The 22,982-nt window shown below is 42.4% G+C and overlaps 1 protein-coding gene across 14 annotated transcripts in view; it reads left to right on the forward strand.

Moving 5' to 3' along the window:
* Positions 1–22,982, forward strand: part of NRXN3 (neurexin 3) — a 1,536,364-nt gene that overhangs the window by 677,902 nt on the left and 835,480 nt on the right. For 11 of the 14 annotated variants that reach the window (XR_007243535.1, XM_048485037.1, XM_048485042.1 and 8 more), the window contains 4 exons: positions 4,546–4,665; positions 10,711–11,092; positions 11,414–11,604; positions 13,303–13,476. Coding sequence is in view for 13 of the 14 variants with exons in the window: in XM_048485037.1 (XP_048340994.1) it covers positions 4,546–4,665; positions 10,711–11,092; positions 11,414–11,604; positions 13,303–13,476 (867 nt within the window). In the remaining variant the exon portion in view is untranslated. Of the gene's footprint in view, positions 1–4,545; positions 4,666–10,710; positions 11,093–11,413; positions 11,605–13,302; positions 13,477–22,155; positions 22,183–22,982 lie in introns of all 14 variants that reach the window. The other 3 variants (XM_048485034.1, XM_048485036.1, XM_048485035.1) reach the window with 1 other exon arrangement.

Below are 22,982 nucleotides of genomic sequence, written 5' to 3' on the forward strand. Positions count from 1 at the left end.
ATGTTCTGTCGTCTTGTTCCTGCCAGTTATGGGCTGCTTTGTGTGACCTCTGGCCAACATTTTGGAAGCTAAGGCTCCAAAACTTAGATCACAGCTTCGTTTGAGACCTTGTGATGAAACTGTGGTTATTACCTTGCTTATTTATTTGTTCATTCAATTTATACCCCGCCCTTTCCCAACAAAGGCTTCCAGGAACACAACAAAACACGATTTAGATACATAACTACATTAAAATTCCAATAATAAAAGCTAAAAACTGAATGGCACCAAACACAGTGGGAGACCCAGTTATGAGGAAGGGACAAGATAATCAAGTTAGTGATATTATAGCAGGGCAGTTCTAAGCTAAGTTATACCCTTCTCAGACCACTGATTTAGGCATAATTCTGCTTCAGATTACTGAGTAAGAAACCTCTCCATGTTGGCTGTACACTTTAAATATCTCCTACTAAATTTATCTTGCTGAATGCCCTTCTGCCCTTACTGTATTTTGTTGCTGCTATCATTATTCCTCTGCAATTGCCTGCACTTTGAATGAGAGGAACGATGTATCTTGCTTCCCTTGGAACTGTAATCCTCTACATACGTTGTGCTAGAGCACTGCTTGAGCCTCCAGGTTTCCTTTGTTTACCCCACCTGTAGACAGTTTCCAGCCAGTTTCCAAGGCTTCAAAAGACATCCTGCTCTTGAGGCTGTGTCCAGCAATATCTTTTGCCAATCACAATGAACAGGCCCCAGACTTGGCAATCTTCAGGGAGGGGCTGAAGTTCTCCTGGAATTCCAATTGCACTGGAGGAGGTGGCAATACTAGAAGATGGAATCGACAGGACTATATCCCTGTGAACTCCTTGCCCTCCCCAACCATCACTGCCAAATCTCCAGCAATCTGCCAGTTTTTCCTAGTAAGGCCAGGATCTTTTCCTCTATTATTAGTGACATTCCAGCACCGAACTGGTTAATCTCTAGTTACGGCATAATTCCCTCCATTCTCCTTTTTGCTGTATGCTAATCCTCCCAACTTTGATTTGTACAAAATCATAAAAAATAAGTAATGCCGCAAAATGAAAAGCACCATAGTGGCCAGCTGCCATCTCATCGAAAACATTTTAAAATAGAAAGTGTCTAGAGGTTCAGCTTTCAGGGTGGGTGTTTCCCCCCTTCTCTACCCTCTTCTTTTAATGCTATCTGTATGTGGAGTAGGGAAGATGGGGCAGCCTCAAGGGTTTGTTTGTTTTCTGACAGGCACCTGCACTGGCTACTTTAGTCCCCTCTTCTGCCTGTTCTATTAGGGTTTGTTGCCATGGCAACACTTGTGATGTGACACTGAGAAAGGTGATATTGAGTAGGAATTTACAGCAGGTGATCCACGAGGGGGGGGCACACAGTTATTTTCTGTTGCAGGTGCCTCCAAGTAACAAAAACAAAGCACAACAGAACAACAATGCCTGGTAGCAAAGGAAAAACAAAGGAAACAATGAAGAAGTCGGAAATAATTTCAGGCCAGCTCTTTGTTAAAATATTCCACCGATAGCTTTATAGCCTTTGACGACAGAATAAATCCTTTTCTTTTTCTCTTTGCCTGGATCTCAAGATTATTAGTTTTGGAACTCTGGATTTATATTGCCTCGAATGCAGGAATGAGGCAGCATGTTTATTTCTTGTCTCAGGGTGTTCCAGAGCAAGACCTTGATCCTGCCCTAACTGTCAATTACTGCCACTACAAAAGAAACCCTCAGAAGTTGTACAGATGTCAAGAAAGTACCACTGCCCCTTGATTAATTGCTATTATTATTTTGCTGCGTATCAAGCTGTCATTTCTCATAAAAATCAGCTAGTTGCTCTGCACGGGGTGTCACACTTAGTCTGAAAAGCAGAGCTAGCTGAATATCCCAAGATTCATGATCATTTCTCTATCCAAATAGCACCACTGTATATCTACATCTATCTATATATAATTGTACCTCTGTATAGATAGAAATATCTGCATTAGTAGTATTGTAATACTTCTACAGTGCTGAGGCTGGTCGGTAGCATAATCATGGAAGCACCACATATATTGAGTTTTCTTAAGGAAACCCAGATATTGAAATAGGGCAGAAACCTGTGTTGTCAGCCCTGTGTCTTCTTTTAAAATAACAGAAATCTTACCCTGCTCTTGTCCATTGAGACTGAGGGGTCCTGCTCATTCCACCGACTTCAGAGGACTGGCACATCCAATCTGTGGGCTAAAATGATGCTAAAGGCATGCCTCCATTGTTTGAGGATGGATTGCTTTGGTGCCTTGGAGAGTTTGGGAGGTACCATTCTCAAATACAAAGTATTCATCCCTTTTCTCTTACAACTAATAGATGGCATTTCCATCATTTTAAAATAGCTAAAGCAGACCTGCTTTTTAAAAAATATAAACTTCTCTCTATATATAAATGGAACCATGTGTTTGTTGCTTCGAGAATAACCCCGCACCTGCTGGCCCAAATGCTCTGAAAATTTCACAGACACTTACTCATTCCCCCGACTGTGTTCTTACGTACCTCCCGTTGTCAGACAACACACCTGAGCCAGGTAAAACAGCTTTTTCCTGGCGCACCAGGCCATGAAGCTGCCTGTGAGTAACTGTCACCCTTAGAATGTTTGTGCCCTTAAAATGTTTGCTCAGATGACCAGATATGAGCAGTGAAACCAGTACATAGGCAATAACTCGAGTGGAAGTGAAACACATACACACATTGCTGTGTGAGACATCAGGTGGGGTTCCCCCCCCTCACAACCAGGTACCTTTCACTCTCTGTGCCTCACCCACTGCTACCACACAACACACCTACTCTCATACACATTCAGCGGAGGGAGAGGGAAGGGACGGAGGGGGAGACATGCAAGGGAAGAGAAGTGAGGGAGGGGCAGAGAGTGAGGGGTGGCATGCAAGGGAGGGGAGGGAACAGGCCCAGCATCTGGATATGACCCACCCACTCTAGCAGAGGGAGACAAAATGGAGGGAGGGGGAGGGGTGGCATGCAAGGGAAGAGAGGGTGGGAGAGGGAAGGGACGGAGGGGGAGGCATGCAAGGGAACAGAAGTTAGGGAGGGGAGAGAGTGAGGGGTGGCATGCAAGGGAGGGGAGGGAGGAGGCACAGCATCTGGATATGACCCACCCACTCTAGCAAAGGGAAAGGGGAGGGAGGTAGGGGGACGGGTGCCATGCAAGGGAAGAGAAGTGAGGGAGGATGCGGTCACACACATCAATGACATCGCACAGTATCAGCCTGCACGTTTCCATGAGCACGTACTGCTGGCCTCTGCAATTGATTTGCTGCTACTGTTCCTTTCCCATTTCACCACAATAAGCCACAGCAACGCGTGGCCGGGCCCCGCTAGTGTCAATATAAAGCAAATAAGATATGTCTTCATCTTGGAGAACAGTGTTGCTCTCTTCAGTTACACAATAAACTCTGCAAGGAGTTCACCACATAAGTATGGCAAGTTATTCTCGAAGAGGTTTCCATAAATAGGAATCTTCCACAGTGAACATGGTAGTCTGATTACAGCACTTTCAAGAGGTGATCTATCTTGACTTAGTAGGATTCAGTTACCAGTAGCACTACTTCCATCCTAATATCCCCGATTTCTTGTTGGAGAGGATCACAACTTTGCTTTAGAGCCCTATAGAAGCTGCAGCCTAAAATGCCCCTCTCAAAATGAGGGGCTTCCATCAGTGGAAAGTTTCCACTGGACGCTATTCAGTTTATTTGTAAAAGCTGTGTTAGAACGTGTACTTTTCTTAGCACATTTCTTTGCTAAGTCTGTTGATTTTGCTGAGATCTTATGTATCTGATCCTTAGTTATGTGGTTCAGGATGTTTTATATACACTTTAACTATGCACTTTTACTTTACTATTAGCAAATCCATTGGTGGTAATTTGTAAACCATTGATGGTTCTTGGGCATGGGTTTCGTGGCCTGTTGACCTTGAGGAGCATTGTCTACCAGAAGTCCTGTGCTTGGTACTTGATTATGGAGGAAAGCTCCAAAGCAGTCTTGCATTAAAAAGGATTTGGACAAATTTGGAATGCTGCAAGTTTCTATAAATATAAGGTCTCCATAGGAATTGCTTTGGAAGACATTTATGCTTGCCCTTGTTAGGAGAATTGTTCACTGGAAGCAATCTGGTGTGTATGATCACTGAAGGAGTCACTTTTGAAGTGGGAATTCCCCCCCCCCCCACATGACGCAATATAATTTAAGCTTCCGTCAAAGATGTGCTGTCTTTGTGATCCTTCAGTACTGCAGCAGAGTTTGTTGAAATTCATAAGTTCGAATATTTAGCCCTCCTTAGATATTTTGGACTGAAATGTCAAACCAATAGGTGACAAAGTAGGGACTAATGATCCCCGACTAAGTGAAAATGGAGCAAGGTATACCGATGTCCTTCCAATGCCATGTGTCTCTATATCATCACACCAAATGGTTTCAGAGATACTTCCAACAAGGCAGGCTTTCCTGTATACTGAGTCTGGCTTGAACATCTCCTTTACTTGCCGCTGTCCCCCAGGTAAAGGACCTGAAACCCTTTATGCTGGGCAGAAACTCAATGACAACGAATGGCACACAGTCCGTGTAGTCCGCCGAGGAAAGTCTCTCAAACTGACCGTGGATGATGATGTTGCTGAAGGTAAGTAGATTACGTTTCTTGAGTTCTGGTTTTGACATGAGTAGTTATTTAACGTTTTGGTTCATCTGTACATTTAATTAACATTTCTTGCTATTCAGTTGCAGTCTTGTAAAGTGAAATGAAAGCTTGCTTTTCCAGTGACTGTGGGCCTGTGCCCAGCTCAGACTCATTTGTGAGCGTAAAAACTTGTCCCCGTGGTGAAACAACTGTTGCTCATGTCCTTTCTCGTTAATTTACCAAGTGTTGTGTGAAGCCTAAATCACATGATCACTCCCCAGAAAAGGTGCGTAATGTGATTGTATCCATGCAGCACTTCCATCACAATGCAAAATATAAGAACCTTAATGAATCAGATCACGGATTCATCCACCATCCTGTTTCCCTCACTGACCAGCTAGATACCACCCAGAAAACTTTGAGCTATCCACTGCAGCTGCTCCGCAGATACCAGCACTCAGAGAAGAGACTGCTTCTGACATGGAGGTGTCATACAGTAACTTATCAGCATGGATAAGGGACTGCATTCACTCAGTCAGTCTTCTGCCATGATACACAAGTGATTTAGCCCAGGTAGACATCTGAACCAGGCCAGAGTTTTGTGCTAATCCATGAGAGGTGCAGAAAAGTGAGAGATAGGGAGGAGCAATCTGCATCTGCTATTAGCCTTCTCTGCTTGTGTTCACTGTATGTTGGCTAACGTGGAGGGTGAAGGACACGATGCAGCCAGGAGGAGCTTCCTATGATGACAGCACTTCCATCCTGTCATTCCTTTTTGCTTCAGCCCTTTCAGACATGTCTTGTAATTCTCAGTGACCATTCGCATGTTGGAGGGAGGGGGACCTCGGTATGCAATAGCCACTGGATCATATTCTGTAGGGAGCTGTTCTATTATCGTGGCAAAATTTAGAAGATACCTTACACAAGTCCAGAAGCAAGTTTTCCAGAGTGTTGTGCATCCCATTGGCCCAGTGGAATTATATTTTCATGCATGTTAATACTTAGTTGCTATTTTCAAAGCACTCGATCTTTTAAAATAATATATTATTGCACGAAGGGTGTGCTTTAACCATCCAGTTTTCCAATGAGAACTAAAGGAAGAAATTGACCTGTGTATTGGTGGGAAACAGACACACCCCAGGAAAAGATACCAAACAGAACACATACATTAACAATAATGAGGAAGAAAATCTGTGCTTTATAAATGAATAAATACCTGCTTATGCCTTTGTGCTGTGTCGATCGCTGCTAAGAAGCATGCAATTCTGAGGAATGTCCACTGGAGGGCACAAATTGCATTAATAGTTGCACTTACTAAAGGCAAATATGTGTTGGAGGGGTTGGACAAGAAGCTTAATTCATAGGCTGTTATTCATGGAAATAGCTTGCAAACCAACAAGCAAAATCCTAAAGATCTTTAAATTATGATGATATATTATTAGAGTATATAATATATTTAGATGGGGATCTACAAAAATAGTCGTAGGTGGCACACCATTGCCACAGTATCATTGCACGGAATCACTGGTATTAATAAATATGTGAACAGACGTGAGTGTTTCTCTGTGTGCATAATTGGAAGAACTGTATGTCATTTTATAGGTGCACATGGGATGCTTTAGAATTAATTTAATTAGTGCTTTTCTAGTAGCAAATAATTAAAGACCAGCACAGAGCTATACCAAGCCCAAATTGAGAGGTAATTTGTCGTTTGAAGTTAATGAGCCTATTTTATCCACTGCCTTCTCCTGCCACACCACTGAGCAGACCCAAAAGAGGTCCAAAATAACATCAGATAGGAGGGTAAGACTGTTTCTCTGTGTATAAAGCTGTAGGGGGATTTTCAAGCATATTATAATTTGTAGGACTATGCCCTCCTTTTTTCTTTTTTGCAGCTCACCTCCTGATCTACTAGCTTGTTGTAGTTCTATTGACAATTCTTAAACTGAGCAACAGGGCAATGAATTTCTAGTGTGTCTGTATAATTTTCATTTGGTAAGCTAAACTATATAGCAGCTCTTCTGCCCTGTAAGGGTGAAAGATCTTGATCTGAACGCCTGGAGAGCGGTCTGACTGACAGTAGACAGTACTGACTTTGACAGACTAATGCTCCAATTCTGTATGAAGCAGCTTTGTGTGATCGTACGATCTTCCAGCATGAGAAACTGCCGTATACGGGCTCTCAACTCTTTTTGTCTCCAAGGAAGCATTTGTAGGGTTGCCTTCCCTTGCTGATTTCCCAAGGTTTTCTGTGATTAGGGATGCCAGCCACCATGTGGGACCAGTGATGAAAAAAGGGGGAACTGCATTGGGAAATGAGCTGCCCACGCACTCCCTCCTGCTCCTGCTCTGCCCCACCCTGCCCCCAAAACGCCCCTGGCCCCGTCCCTGACATGTAACGGCAATGGCAGTGCCCAGGAAAAGCCGCCCCGGATGTCCCCATTGCTGCTATGCGTCTGTGTGGGACCTCTGAATCCCCGGGAAATACAGCTCATCTCCTGACTACAGAAGTCAGTTCCCCTGGAGAAAAGGGATCTTTAGACGGTGGACTTATGAAATTCATTCCACTGAAGTCCCTTCCCTTCTCAGGTCTCATCCCTAAACCTCAAGGAGTTTTCTAACTTGGATCTTACAACCCTTTCCCCCATTCCCCACTGCTAGCTGAGTGTTAGATCTCGGAACCTTAAGCCAATAAATGGACTCTGAAGTATTGATCAATAGCATTTATTGATGAGGCATCAAAGCACCAAAGCTTGGCAAAGCCATTTCTGACAAACCTGGCCTTTGCCATCCCCTTTGTCCCATTTGTGAGTCCCCCCTCTCGCTTTCCCAAGAAGTTGTGAAAAACAGTCCCTGGAGCTGAGGCGCCCCAAGGTCAGCAGCAGATAGTATGAGAGAGCCACCTGGCTTCCTGCCCCATGAGATGACCAACGTAACTCTGTTTTTCATGGGACCAGGGTGTCAGGGGAAGCCTAGTTATCTATAAAGCCTGTGAAGCCATAAAGTAAAGATCAAGGAAACAATGCTCCAAATAGCAGTGGTTACATATAGCAGGCTGGTTGCATATATCTTTTAGCAGCATTGATTATTTGTTTTAAGCAGTTACACTGAGGTAGGAATGCATCTCAATCACATAGATATTATTCCCTTGTCACCTGCGGAGGAGGGGTCTGGCAACCCTCTTTGTTGTCATAGAATGCAAACCCTACTGTCAGCAAAGGTTTGTGGAATATTGCTTAGTTAAATAGGACCCAGAGCAATTCCCCCCTGCCCTCACAACACAAGCACTACATAGATCAAATTTGTCCACCCTAAACCACAAGCAGGAGACCCAAATGATTTATGCAAGGAAGCCAAACCACATGCTATGGGGCAGGAAAACAATAATAAAATGAGGCAGAAAAAAAAATCAGAGCGTCACTACCCAATTTGATCTGGATCCCTTCTATAGATTTTGAGAGTGAGCCTGCCATAGCAACTGAAACCCTTCTCGATGTTTGATTTTGGGGCTCTGAGGATACATGGCTGCCATTTTGCATGAAAGCACCAACATTCACGTTTGCTATGCAAGTGCAGCTTTTGTACATGAAAGTGGAATGATAGGTTTTTGAGGGAATACGTATATCACACTTGTACACACATGGGAAGTAGGTATTCACACAAAATGGCAACCATTCATGTCAGGAGAATGCACTTCCATTATATCTTGGAGCACTGAAGTTTGAAAGGAAGAATGTCTTCTCGAAAGAAATTATATTTTAGCACCATCTCTGTCTCTACAGTACCCTGTTTCCAGCTGTGCTTATGCCAAGTACACTGGGTGGAGTAAGGAACATTCCACAATTGTGGAGTGAAATCCCATCTGGCATGTTAAGGAGTACTTAGGCAGTTTATATTTTCAGACAGTCTTATTGAACCAGTCCCAAACAGATGTGTACTTAAATCAATTGTTAATATGAATTATCTCTTACCTTTAAATTAGGGGACAAAGCCAGTGGTGGGATTCAGCAGGCTCGCACCACTTCGGCAGAACTGGTTGTTAAAAAGGGTGCTTGTAAACAACCAGTTGTTAAATTATTTGAATCCCACCACTGGACAAAGCATTCTGTTGGCCAGCAACTGTCAATCTAGTTGTTAAGGGAAATTTTTTATAAATCTGTTAGTCCATCAGAGGTCATGTACAAAATATCATTTTCCACTATTTTATTGATTGATGCCATGGAGGAGTATCCTCTTGCCAAAATATACATGTCCTTCACGTTAATCTTCCTATGAATCATTACAGGCTGATTTTTAGTTATTATGGGGAAGGTGCTATTGTTAAAAGTCTGATACATTAAAGAGTATAACCTTAGATAATGAACAGTAGATTATAGTGGCAAAGGCTGTGTTAAGATTTGCTAATGCAAAACTGAGGAACTTGATGGTATTTTGTTAACAGCGTATAATTTAGCACCAGGGAATACATCACATAGCATATTTTAATACACAAATTTGATTTGTGTATTTACTCAAATGGTGACTCTGGTACTGGTAGATGCAGTGGGTGATGCCAGATGAGACACACAGAATGCTGATCAGAAGGAGATGACAGTTAAAGGTTTCTCTGTTCACTTCCGCAGGGGCTTACATTTAAGGCATAACAGGCTATGAGGAATTCTGTTTCACCCAGTTTGAGCTCTGAAGGATGGACAACCCTCTGTAAAGTTCCGCTGTAGCCTTTCCTCCGTTATGCAAAAAATACCCCCCAAGAGTACAGGAGTACAGGAAAAATAAAATTATCTTCAATGGTGTTTAAACTAGGGAGCCCAGATTCTCCTTTTAAATCCACCTGAAAGGGAGAATCTGGGGTTCCCAGTTTAAACAACATTGAAAGTGATGCTAATTTGGGGTTGATTCTCTCCACCCTGAAACAGCATCACTTTCAATGTTTAAACTGGGGACCTCAGATTCTCTCTTTAAATCAATGCCAAAGGGGTGGGGGTTAAGAGGAAAATCTGGGGAAATTTGGGGGGTGCCTGCTGTCAGGGGTGCAATTGTTAAGCTAGCAGCACCAAACTTTCAGGGTATCTTTAGGAGACTCTCCTGATGATACCTCCCAGGTTTGGTGAAGTTTGGTTCAGGGGGTCCAAAGTTATTGACCCTCAAAGTTGTAGACCCCATCTCCTATTAGCTCCCATTGGAAACAATGGGGATGGGGCACCCCCTTTGGGAGTCCATAACTTTGGAATCCCTGAACCAAGCCTCTCCAAACTTGGGTGATAGCATCAGGAGAGTCTTCCAAAACATCCCTGAAATTTTGATGCTGCTAGCCTAAGAACTGTGCCCCCTGCAGGCAAATAACTGAAAACCCACTAAAATTCCAAAAAAACCCACAAACGAACCCTGCATTTTTGGCGCCCACCAGAAGGGGGCGCCCTGGGCAACTGCCCACTTTGCCCAATGGGCATTATGCCCCTGATTCAGTGGATGGCTGGCGATGGTCTATAAAGTGGCTCTTCTAACTTACAGGTTTTATGGCATGACTATATGACTATTTTGATAGGAAATATTATATATTTGGCTTAATGTTGTCTGGATTCTCATGGGTGTTTAGATCGTGAATGTTTTTACACTATGCAGACACGGCTTTGGAAATCGTTATACACTGGCTCATTTTTGTAACCCATATTTTTTTCTAACAAAAAATAATCAAGAGTGTAGGGAAACAATATTCAGTAATTGTACTTTTATGTAATCTTCTGTGTTTCGTGTTTCTTCCACAATGGACACAGAATATTGCTGACGTATTGCAGTGGTTTCCCTCTTGCATTGTATAGAACAGGACATGTACTGGTAGGATATGAACTGCTTTGCTCACATGCACACACACACACATACACACACACACACAGAAACTGAGCACAGGCAACATAAACCAAATAGATGCACTGAAGGCAGAGCTTTAGACCAATCTTAAATCAATGCCAAAGGGGTGGGGGTTAAGAGGAAAATCTGGGGAAATCTGTACTCCTGTACTTTTCAACTTTACTTTGTCCTGATTTGCAGGTACTATGGTTGGTGACCACACCCGCTTGGAGTTCCACAACATTGAGACTGGGATAATGACAGAGAAGCGTTATATCTCAGTCATTCCGTCCAGCTTCATTGGTCACCTTCAGAGCCTCATGTTCAATGGCCTTCTTTACATTGACCTGTGCAAGAATGGCGACATTGACTACTGTGAACTGAAAGCCCGCTTCGGACTTCGCAATATCATTGCTGACCCCGTGACTTTTAAGACCAAGAGCAGCTACCTAAGCTTGGCGACGTTGCAAGCCTACACCTCCATGCACCTCTTTTTCCAGTTCAAGACAACCTCTGCAGATGGCTTCATCCTCTTCAACAGTGGAGATGGAAACGATTTCATTGCTGTTGAACTGGTCAAAGGGTAAGTGAGATCTGGTTTGCTTCTGGGAGCTGCCTGGAAAAGTCAGATTTTGCTGTGATTCTAGGAGCTGATTGGTCCATCTGCAGATGTAGCCAAGTGAATTCTCTTTCCTCTTACCAGTAATTGAGGCCATATTTGACAGCTAGAATTTTGTGGTTATGTCATTGATCAAGCCATTTATTTTTTCTATCCAAGTGGCCCAGCTCATTAGGATGACTTGAAATTTTCATAGCCAAAATTCATACCTGGTATCTTCTGTCCCCTTGTTATTTATTCATTTTCCATACATTTATTCTGAGCAGGTACTTGTGTTGTTTTCAGATACATACATTATGTGTTTGACCTTGGGAATGGACCTAATGTCATTAAGGGTAATAGTGAGCGACCTCTGAATGACAATCAGTGGCATAATGTTGTCATCACCCGAGACAACAGCAATACCCACAGCCTAAAAGTGGATACCAGGATTGTTACTCAGGTTATCAACGGTGCCAAAAATCTTGATCTGAAGGGTAAGTATCTCTTCGCTTAATTTCACTTCAAGAAATTCACCTGAAATCTCTTAGCGGAATGTGCAGAAGGAAGGGACGTTAACTTACAGTGCAGTCCCATTCAGAGTTACTGCTGTCCAAGTGCATTGAAATGAATGAACTTAGACTGGAATAACTCTCCTTAGAATTGCTCTGTAAGTAACAAAGCACATGGTTTCTATAAGGAAGTCCAGTTACAAAAGGATACTATAAAGCAAGTCTGGAAATAGCTCCACTTGAAATGCCCGAGATCCACTGACGGCTGGAGTGGATTGTGCTGAGGTTAATTGGCCAGCGGCCTAGAATGCTGCAAAGCAGCTCTATATTTGTGCAATGAGAAGTATCCTGTTTGAACTGGCAGCAGATGATTTTAAATTTGTACGTGTGGTGATTAATCCGTGAAAGCAGATTTGCACAGGTGAGCTTATCACTCGCTCCTAAAGTCAACGACTGATGAATATGAATGTATGAACAAAGTTATGCCTGGCCTATGCTATCAGCTTCTCCTATGGTAAACATTAGTCTGGGGACTGAACCCAGATGTAGATGGGGATTGCATGATAGAATATTCACCAATAGGATAAAGGGTTTCAACACCAACACCAACATATCAAAAAGGAGGCTGAGCACGAACCCCTTTCCCCCTGTCGTCTAGTTTTCAGGGGATTTGGGTTTTATCTATAAAGAATATTCATTCATGTCTGAAATTGCACATCCAGCAGCAGCGTTAATACATGAGGTGTTTACGTAAACAGGGTGTTAGGGCTAAATGGTTCATTACACTGGAAATCTCCTAGAATGAGCTTTGATTCTAAAATGCAGCCATGTGGGACTTGGCTTGGATTGGGTTCATGGCATTAGTTAAGATGGAGCTCTAATGCTTTATTTCTACATTATGCCCTCAATCAACACCCATCCTCCTGTGCAAGCAGTCAGCTCCAAGTTAGGTGGAAGGAGATGGGCACCCTGTTTTTTCTTGTCTTTTTCTTCCTACAAGGGCTATTTGAAAGCTCGGGAAGCTGGTTTCAATCAGGAATCTTTTCAGGGTAAAAAGGAAAAACAAATGAGAAGATCTGTTCACGGATCTCGTTATAAGCAATGATTGTGGCCTTATACTGCAATCCTAAGAGCCACATCCTCTAAACCCATTATCTTCTAGCAGTCTATAAATCTGTCTAGGACAACATTTTAAAAACTCTTATCATGAGTCTTAATATTAAATATTAGAATTTAATGGGAGTGAGGTCCATCAATGCCCCTTTGAGATCCTTGGGGAAGGTGTATGGATGTTTAGATGCATGGATATGTAAAACTTTACCACTGCTTTAGATTCCAATAATTTAGCTCATTCAGTATTCTGTATCAACTGATATGGTCATTCAGTAGAAACTCTGCCACATGGATACACTAGAAAGGGAAGGAAAAGTTATAATTGGTATACCTAAATATGTATTCATTATATCTAGCAGATTTTCATTTTACATTTTCTTTGCTTGACGCTGAATAGCAGAGGTCTCCTATTCAATTTTTATAACCAACTGCTAGCTCTATCAGTTAATGTTAGGGTCATCTGTCTTCTTGTTAAAGAGAAGAATATTACTGAGTAATAGCCTCTATGTGCTGCTAAAAATTGCTGCTATTTGACTGCTTTTTCCTTGTATTTTGTGTGCCCCCCTTCAGGTGATCTTTACATTGCTGGGCTGTCTCAAGGAATGTACAGCAATCTTCCAAAGTTGGTGGCCTCCCGTGATGGGTTTCAGGGCTGCCTGGCATCAGTGGACTTGAATGGCCGTCTGCCAGATTTAATCAATGATGCTCTACACCGCAGTGGGCAGATTGAGCGTGGATGTGAAGGTACAGCCTCCTTAACATGCAGTTCCTTCTCACACAGCCCTCCATGCCTCTTCACTGTTCTTTACATTGCCACACACTTCCTCAGTTGATTTTCTTTCTGGCTTCTTCTCATTCTGACCATCTTTATGGCCACCTACATGCCATACCCATGACTGTAATCAACTGGAATGTTTAACTTGCGATGGGAATGAAAGGTGATGACCAAAGGCCCTCTTGGTGTCATAGTGTTCTTATTGTCTCTCCACCAATGGAAGGATGTTGCATTTAGCACCAGTGTACACTCATGCATTAATGTTGGTTGCTCATTACTTTTATTTATGCAATTGCTTGTGGTTCTACTTAGTTTTTAAGTATTTACTTTTAAATTTGAATTTGAGCAGGAGTAGCAAACTTTGGTTTGATAGACCTATAGCTCAGTAATAGAGCATCTACTTAGCAGTCAGAAACTCCTAGATTTTGTTCCTAACACTAAAAAGAAAAAAGAATCAGGCAGTAGGTGATGAGAAAACCCTGGGCCTGTGATGCCAGAGAGCCCCTGCCAATCAGAGTGGTTAATACTGACCCCAATAAACAAACGGTCTGACTCAGTTTAAGGCAACTTCTTTTGGTTAAATGCTCTGTAGTTCACTTGGGTCATAAAAACAATTACAATAGTTTGTTTCTACACATTAACTGGAGATATGAATGAACAAGTGCTGAAGGGAATGTGCTAAAGACATTAACATTTCCCTTTGCACATCTGTTTCACTTGGGAGTTTCTGGAGTCGTCACAAAATCCGTGTTCTTGATTGAAGACGGATAACCGTTTAGGCAATGCTCAAGTGATTTTAATTCTTTTCACCACATTGAACTTGAGATCCTCTCATCAAACATACATACATAACAGCCGGTGCATTTTATTTCCCATCATGCCAGTTCCCATTAAATGTCTGAGGGTTCTGGTATCCTTTGTGGCCCAGTTCTTTTCCAGCTTTTAGGAAACTTTTAATATGTCATAATTCTTTCAGTACCTACCTCACGTTCAAATATTGCAGCCACTGGAAATGCCTCTCCATCCTAGGTTATCCAAAGAGAGGATGCCAGGAAGTGACATGGCATGAGCAGTTACTAAGACATGAATTGCCTTTTTACGGAATTCATCTTCACATATTGTTCCATTTTCCCGACCATTGAAACAGCAGAACTCTGTCCGGAAATACTTTTTCTTTTTCCTTTGCATGTACCAAGTACAGTCCTCCCTCCCACATCACCAGAGTGCTACACCCCGAAGCCCTGCAATGTGGGAAGCAGGACTGAAACTGCATAACCCCGTCCTGCCCCACCCCGCTTCCAGCCCAAGCCCCACCCTTGGGGGCAGGTTCTTTCTTCCTCCTTCTGGCTTCTGGCAGCTCCTGCTGGCAGCCCTGCCACATTCTCTATTCTGCCCCAGACCTCCAGATAAGCATAGTACTGGAGTCCTGTTGGGGGAATGACTTGCCAGTCAAAACCCATGATAGGGAAAGTTGTGATGTGGGAAGAAGAAGAAGAGTTTGGATTTCTATCCCCCTTTCTCTCCTGCAGGAGACTCAAAGGGGCTTACAATCTCCTTGCCCTTCCCCCCTCACAACAAGCACCCTGTGAGGTAGGTGGGGCTGAGAGAGCTCTGAGAAGCTGTGACTAGCCCAAGGTCACCCAGCTGGCGTGTGTGGGAGTTACAGGCTAATCTGAATTCCCCAGATAAGCCTCCACAGCTCGGGCGGCAGAGCTGGGAATCAAACCCGCTTCCTCCAGATTAGATAACGACCTCTTAACCTCCTCCTTAACTGCAGCCATCAGTGGCATGAAATTGCCCATAAGTAGCACCCCAGAGGGTAACTATAGCCAAAAATGTCTACACACTGTGGTCTCCACAGTTTGACTTACATTTCCCAGTGGTCCTTCACACACAGGGCAGTGCCAAATCATGAATTGTCTATACTTGTCCATTATTTTATTGTTTCTGTATGTTTGAAGTAATCTCATGCTGACATTCCTGGGGTGGAGGGTCTGTGAGCCCCTCTTGTTGCTAGCCTTTGCTCCCTGCCAGTGTCTCACATGTTGGAATAAATGGCAAACAATCTGTTTTTGTGCAGTGTTTTGATTTGGGATGGGAAAATGGTAACGTAAGAGATGTTTGGTTGATGGGTTTCTTCCAAAAGAACTTGGTCCTTGATGCAAGGAAGAGTTCAGGTAGGAGATTATTAGGAATTATACTGGGTGACCAGTCTGTCTCAGCCAAACATTCCTCGTAGAGTTGTTGCGAGGGTAAAAGAAGGAAGAGGGAAAACACCCTTGAGGAAAGGTAGGTTAAATGTGTCCTAGAGAAATAGATTAAAGAACCCTCACTTCTTCTATTTAGAATCTTGTTTTTAGAGAGAGAAGAATTTTTTGCACCCAGGAGATATTTTCCACTTCACTTAAATGGGACACAACTGTTTAGATGTAGCAGCATGTTAGTGGAAACATAAAAAAGACTTAACACAGGTCCACTTGCATAAGATGTCATGCAACATCTAATGCTTTCCTTCCTATATAATATAGTGCCTGGAAATTGGTTGCACAGATTTTGTGCAAGTGGAAATGTAAGTGGGAACAAAGTAAGTTTGAATTAGAACAGGTGGCAACAATGACTTTCCCCCCCGTCATGTTATCACTTGCACAAGAGCTCTAGTGCAATGGGAAACTTTGCACTGGATCTAACTCAGTATCTCCTTTTGAGAGAGGATAGCCACCCGTAATTGGGAAAAGGGACTGTTCTCTTGAAAAATTGAAGATGCAGTTGAAGAATTTTGTATAGCCCAAAGGAGATAATACTTCAGTGATATACTGATCAGAGCATCTTCATAAAGACAAACCGCACTTTATCAGATGTTGGCCTGATTTCACTTACATTGCCTTCCCCCATGGGATCAGAACATTGTAACTGGATCAATAAAGGCCCTGTTAAGAATGCTTTTTTAAACCATTCCTTCCTTTTTAAAATTTGAAAGATGCATTTTTCCCCTTTTTTGGATTTACAGTTCTTTTTGCTCTCACTCTGCAGTGTTATGCAATGCAGAAGCAGCTGTGTTTGAATAGAGGATGACTTATGTGGGCACTTAATATGACTGTTCAGAATGAGCTTTTAATATTCCAAAATAAATGTAATTTTATGGAAGAGTGATTATTTAGTTCTCCAGCACCAGGAGAATTTCAGGACATGCTACTGATGGCAGAATTGGCTTCTTAATTAGCACTAACCATATTTTAAAAGGCAAACGGAGCTCAAAGTTGTCAGGTCTAAAGCTGAGAGGCAGAACACATGGGTGGCATGTATAAGACCCTGGAATAAAACGGTGGCATTTATCTGAAGCAGCAAGGCTTGGGAAGGACCGTCGCCTGAGCCCTGGAGAGACCCAGCCGGTTGGTGAGGAGAGCTTGTACTAGACTAGAGCAGCAAGAGAGACGGGCCACAGAAAGAAGAAAATAATCAACGATAACCCCATATGAAAACTCAACATTTAAATTATGTACTGTAAAGGGAAACATTTTTAAGGAAACTGCAGGCAGTCAGACCTGGGTATGAAGTTTCAGATGAAAGTCTGCAGGTTGGACACTAGGAAATGATGAAAATAGTGAGGTCATGGGACCGGATCTTTCATGCTTTTGCCTGCCCCTTGGTGCTCCCTATATCTTGTGACCGCTGAAAAGATAATGCCAGAAGTTGGGACCCTTGCTGACAAAATCTCATGAGGACCAGGAGGACCACAGAGGGGAGAAACATTACTTACTTTCACCTCTGTCCTCTTCCACTAGCTGAGTAAGTTGGCAGAGAACACTGTCAACAAGTGAGACAGAGGATAATTGTTCCTGATTCCTCCACCTTAACCCAACTCCATGACATTTACTTACTAATCAATCAATCAATCAATCAATCAATCAATCAATCAATCAATCAATCAATCAATCAATTAATTAATTAAAGGGCTCTGGGCAGTACAGCATTTTGTACATGGAGATCTCTGAAAAGTCTCTTGCCCTCATGGTTCATAAGGCCTTGCTCTATGAATCCCAGGCAAAATACTAAGGATGGTTGTCTGGATTTGAGATTATTATTTTCTACGCTGCTTTGCAGTGGTTGACAGACAAGGCATTGGCAGCTTTTCTCTTTGCTCGTGAAAGGTTTGATCAGGGCTTTTGCTGGCAGCGCATCATACTCCTGCAAAGGTATTTTAGCAAAAGCCAACAGCTTTGTTGCATACAGCTGTGAGGAATCTAGGACTTAGCTGGTGGTTATCACACAACCCTCAGGTATTCAGCTACGGGATGACATAATCATCTTGAGTGGCATTTATGGTAGAAAGGGCTGTATCAAATCATATGTTCTAGGCATTAGTTATATAAACCTGAAAACTTTCAACTGCAGAAAGAACACAGAAAATACAGTGTTGGTTGGAACAGCTATAGCAAAGAAGACTGCCTGACTTCAGAGCCCAGAAAGCTATCATTTTGGGTCATTGGAAACATTAAATTCATTTGAAAACAAGGAAGGGAAGAAGAATCAACTGGTTAAGATCAATAATCTAGGAGCTCAGGCTCCTACTGCATGTTCTGAAACTATGCTCAGAATTCACATTAGGCCACTCTGTGTCCTCTTTTAACCTCTGTCTATTTCCATTATGTCTATTGGTTAAGAAATCATACACCAAATCCCACAAATAACCATTTTGGCAAAAGTAGGAGAACACCGAAAAGAAGATCAAAGTATGCTTGGACCTGGCCCCTGGTTTCATCCAGGAATTTTATGTTCAAGTTTCTGTGAACTTTGGTTGCACCTTTGGGAAGAAATCAGTATCATGTATTGAGGATGCACTATTTCTAGGAATCAATCTTATCACCGGCATGGATAATGGAAGAGGGCAATGGAGAAGGAACATAGAAGATGAGTGGTCTTCTTTTCAAGACAAGCAATCAAATGTTGGCACAATCTTTTTTTGATGAAATGCTAGACCAATTAGTTCTTATTTTGCCCACGACTCCTGGTTTTAACTTTTGTACTCTTATAAGACTTTCAGTCTATATAGCTAAACATACATAGTAAGGAGTTTGCTGGTATCCATATGGGAAACAGCAATAAATGAAGACATTTGTTCAGTGAGTGTGTGTGTGTGCATTGCTTGCATATGCATGCATGTGTGCATTTGTTTGTTTCATCCTACACCTGCTAGCTATTTCCTGCCATGCTCATTATAATCACTTTCCATTATTTTTAACACTGTACTCCAACAAATACAATCTGCTCAACAAGTTATTGGGCACCAGATACAAAGATGCAGAAACACAAATCCAGTTTCCTTTCAATCATCATCAGTTTCCTACAAAGGACCTTGCCCCCTGAACTATGGATTCAAACATTAATTACTTTATAATGTATGGTTCAGAAGAGTGTTGCTAAGTTTCTTTCCTGGTCAGAGACATGTAATGGGCAACAACCATTGTTGTTATTGCTTCATTTAACTGATGTCTTTACAACACATTTAACAGCTAGATTGGTATTCGTGGTGATTTACAGTTAAGCCAGCCCAATGTAAAATATAAGCAAATTTTGTCAGGATGGAGACGTTAGCAATGCAGTGCTAAGCAGAGTTATACCTTTTTAAGTCAATTGAAGTCAATAGGCTTGGAATGTTCAGGACTGTACTGATGGTCATCATTCTGCAATAGGTCTAATGGCTTGGCCAGAGAGAAGGTGTTTGTTTGTTTTTCCCTATGCAAATGATATGATCTTCAATGTCAAGAAGACTTCTAGAGAAGAAAGGAGTTCTGCTTTCCTTCATTTTCCAACAGCCTCTGAAAAATGTTATTATTAGGTTTAATGGAGTTGCTAAAGAGATGAAGGGGAGGATGTAAGAATATAAGAAGATCCCTCCTGGATCAGTCCAGTGAGGGTCCCTCTAGTCCGTCCTCCTGTCCCACACAGTAGCCAACCAGTTACCTTGGAGGGCCAACAAACAAAACACAGAAGATTTCCTCCGATGCTGCCTCCTCTCACTGGTACACAAAGGGCTGCTGTCTCTGAAAGTGAGGGGGAAATGGTGCATTGGAATTGCCTGGAAAGACAGGTCATTGCCACCTCAACAGTTTTCCAGATGGTAACTTGGAAAGCCAAAGCAAAGGTTCAACATTTAAAATGTTATGAGGTTAGTATAGAAAGCTGCACCACAGACATCTCTTGTCGAAGGCTTTCACGGCCGGAATCACTTGGGTGCTGTGTGGTTTCCGGGCTGTATGGCCGTGTTCTAGCAGCATTCTCTCCTGACGTTTCGCCTGCATCTGTGGCTGGCATCTTCAGAGGATCAAAGGATCATCTCTGTCACCATTTCTCATTGGTGGAGTATAAAGCTTTAATGTGGTAGTAAGGGTAATAGTAGATCTACCTTTGCAGTGGCATCACCAGCCACTGGTACTGGCATTCTCTAAAAAAACCAAAAAACCCTGAGCTGCAAAGGTGAGTACATTTCTTATCCATGCTCAACCAGAGTGGACAGACAAGGGTTTATCAGATTTTATGCCCTGCTGAGGGGCATGAAAACATTTCAGTGCTATGATAAAGGAAAACCACTGGATATTTTTTCCTCTTTCCCTTCCTTTGAATCCTTTTCCATGCTGCAGGATACAATGTGCTAATCATTTGCTCCCCATGACAGTGGAGATTTTGTATGAGTTTTAGATATTGGAGGGATTTTTTTTTTTGCTGTGCTTCTTAGAAGTGGGGTAGCCTGTGTTTCATTCTTGATAGCGATATTTCCCATTCTTGCATACTGCAGTGTAAGTATGGTTACACAATCATTTTACAGAGAGATCTGACCACAAGGTAAGAAACACCATGGGCTAGAACGGAGAGGAGGACTGGAATTTCTTCCTTAACAACTCACAGTGTTTTTGTTCTGGTTGTATCTCTGCTACGCATAAGAACAAGTAACTACAGAAAAACTACACAGATGTCTTACCTTGAAACAGCCATGGGAACATTAATTTGACCTAAGACTATGATGTGACAGTGACAGCTCAAGAACTCAGATCTACCAGAACATTTTTATGAGCATGCTAGGAAGATTTTCTGCCCATGAAGCACATCTTTCTCACACCCTCTCTCTTGCTGCAGCCCAGAATGTCCCCTGAAATACTCAGCCTGCCCTAAAGGAGCATTTTAAAAGACTTTTTAAAAAACTGTGTGTAGGTTGGTGGGGATGAGAAAGTTGAACCTTGCAGGTGAAAATCCCTCCACTGGCAGAAACACTCATTTGGATCAGAACCATGAACAAGTTTCTTTGATTGGATTGCTTCCAGGACTGTGAAAGTCTTATTCTTCTAATTATTCATAATCCAAGTAACATTTGAAGTGGGGCTTTTGAGCCACACCCATGGGACAATCTGTGTGAAACAAGGAATGCTAGAACACCTGCAAGTTCAACTTAATTCCCATTGTCCAATGGTGATCAGGCAGGCAGTTAGTTAATGGGCTGTTGAGCTGTTTGCCACAAAAGCTACTCACAGCCAACAGAAGGTAACTCTCAGCTGATCAGCTGAAAGTCAGGGTCTTCTGATCTTTCATCCTGCAAACTTTGCTTCCACCCAGACTTGCTGAGATGTAACAGAATTTCACTGCCTTTGTTCTGGTTGAAGGAGAGGTTTGATTAAAAACAACAACACCTGACTGATTTCACTTCACTTTCCCCCACCCCATGCTATCACTTTGGGCTGCAGAGAAAAGAATAGAAAAATGCACTTTTGCAATGCAGAAGTTAAGAGCATTACATCAATCACCACGCAACTTGGAAAGGGCGGAATGAAAAACAGGATCTCTCTTTTGTAGCCAGAAATTTAAAATTATTGCTTCTGTCTGGGCCCAGCTTGGACAAGAGCACCCTTTTGAAACTTCACATGTGTAGCTATTTTACTGAGGAGGTAGAGTGGAAAAGAGCTCCATTCCCGGCTGATTGCCCCATCAACTGTGTGGCAGTTTCTGACCAACAGGCAATGCAAACTTGTTGGGCAGCTTTTGAGTTGTGTGATGCAAACACTGAAGGGGGGGGGGGGTGATATCTCCATGGAACTGTCTCACACAGTATCCACTGGTTTCTAAAAGCCTTCAGAGAATGGGCTCTGAGGCAGAAATCTTAACTGTGTCCTCCTAGCCTGAATCTGTGCACGGCAAATGAAACAAAGATTTCACCAGATATTTTTAAGTGGTCACACATGGTTGTTTCCAACTGCATGTAGGCATTCTTAGGAGACAGGAAAACATCATAGTGAGGAGCTAAACTCCACAATTTGCAATGCCACATTAAAAACTCATGTGCCATCAATGTTTTGTCTGTGCCCATCTTTGTCTACCTTTCTCTTCCCGACCTAGTAGTGTGTGCTGTGTTGTCTGGCGTGTTGAGTTTATGTTGTTCAGGTGGTGTGATAGTCAGAGGCCACAATGGTTGCTGGTCTGCCGTTTTGTCTACTTTGTCTCTAGTAGTGTCACTTCTACCACATCTATTGTGTGCATATGGGCTGTGTTGGTGATACCAGTTACTTTTTGTTTAATTTTTAGTGATGTTACCCTGATCTAATCTGCCATTTTACTAACCTCTGGTTTGTTGTTTCGCTTTTTCTGTTCTTTTGCTAACAAAGTTGAGTTGACCAAAGCTGACCTGCAAGGTAGAGAAGGTTTTTGTTTCCCTTGCCAGTTTGGACTGAAAGATGCCTTTTAATGTAACCATTGGTGCTTTTAATTTATTTTTTAAAAAAAATTGGATGCAGTCACATCTCTAACCCAATGGGCACGAGCCTTCTACAACCTGATAGGTTGCAGAGTGGGGTGGTGAGAAATCCGGGGAGAAAAAATTCAGGTCTGGTTTGGAGAGTTTAAGAGGTTTGACTGTATTCCATCCAGAGATTATCCATAACTGCACAGCTTGATTTCCTGAAAAGGGGGTGTTAACATGAAAAGATGGCACTGAATATCTGATTTGCTAAAGTTCAGGTAGAACTCCAGTCTTTCAAAGGATTGAAAAGTTCACTGTCTGATCCAGTGTGGGTTTACTTGGAAGTAGGGATTCTACCCTCCCAGGAATGATGGAAAGTTTCTTTCAAAGCCTTTACAAACCTTGGGAAAAAATGGACTAAGAAGAATGGAAATAGAAACACCACAGTCAGGAAGAAGGACTTCTGAACTCCATTTTTTAAAATAATCTATTGCACCTAAAGACAAATACATCACATCAGTGCTCTATAAAACCTCTTTCATTTTTCCTTTTTATCCTCATCTTTTTTTCTCCCCAGATTTGTTACACAGACTTTGAAACTTGAACTTTTTCTGTGACTGGGAAGTCAATGGAACTTTTCCTTTCCATGCTGTTTGGTGCACTAGATGAAGCAGCCACTAAATTTCTTGTCTGGCTCTTTAAAAGGGAGTCCAGGGCTGCCCAATGGTGCTTGCTGGATTAGAAAGGCCAGTC

Source organism: Sphaerodactylus townsendi, linkage group LG02, assembly GCF_021028975.2.
Source record: "Sphaerodactylus townsendi isolate TG3544 linkage group LG02, MPM_Stown_v2.3, whole genome shotgun sequence".
NCBI classification, from domain to species: domain Eukaryota; kingdom Metazoa; phylum Chordata; class Lepidosauria; order Squamata; family Sphaerodactylidae; genus Sphaerodactylus; species Sphaerodactylus townsendi.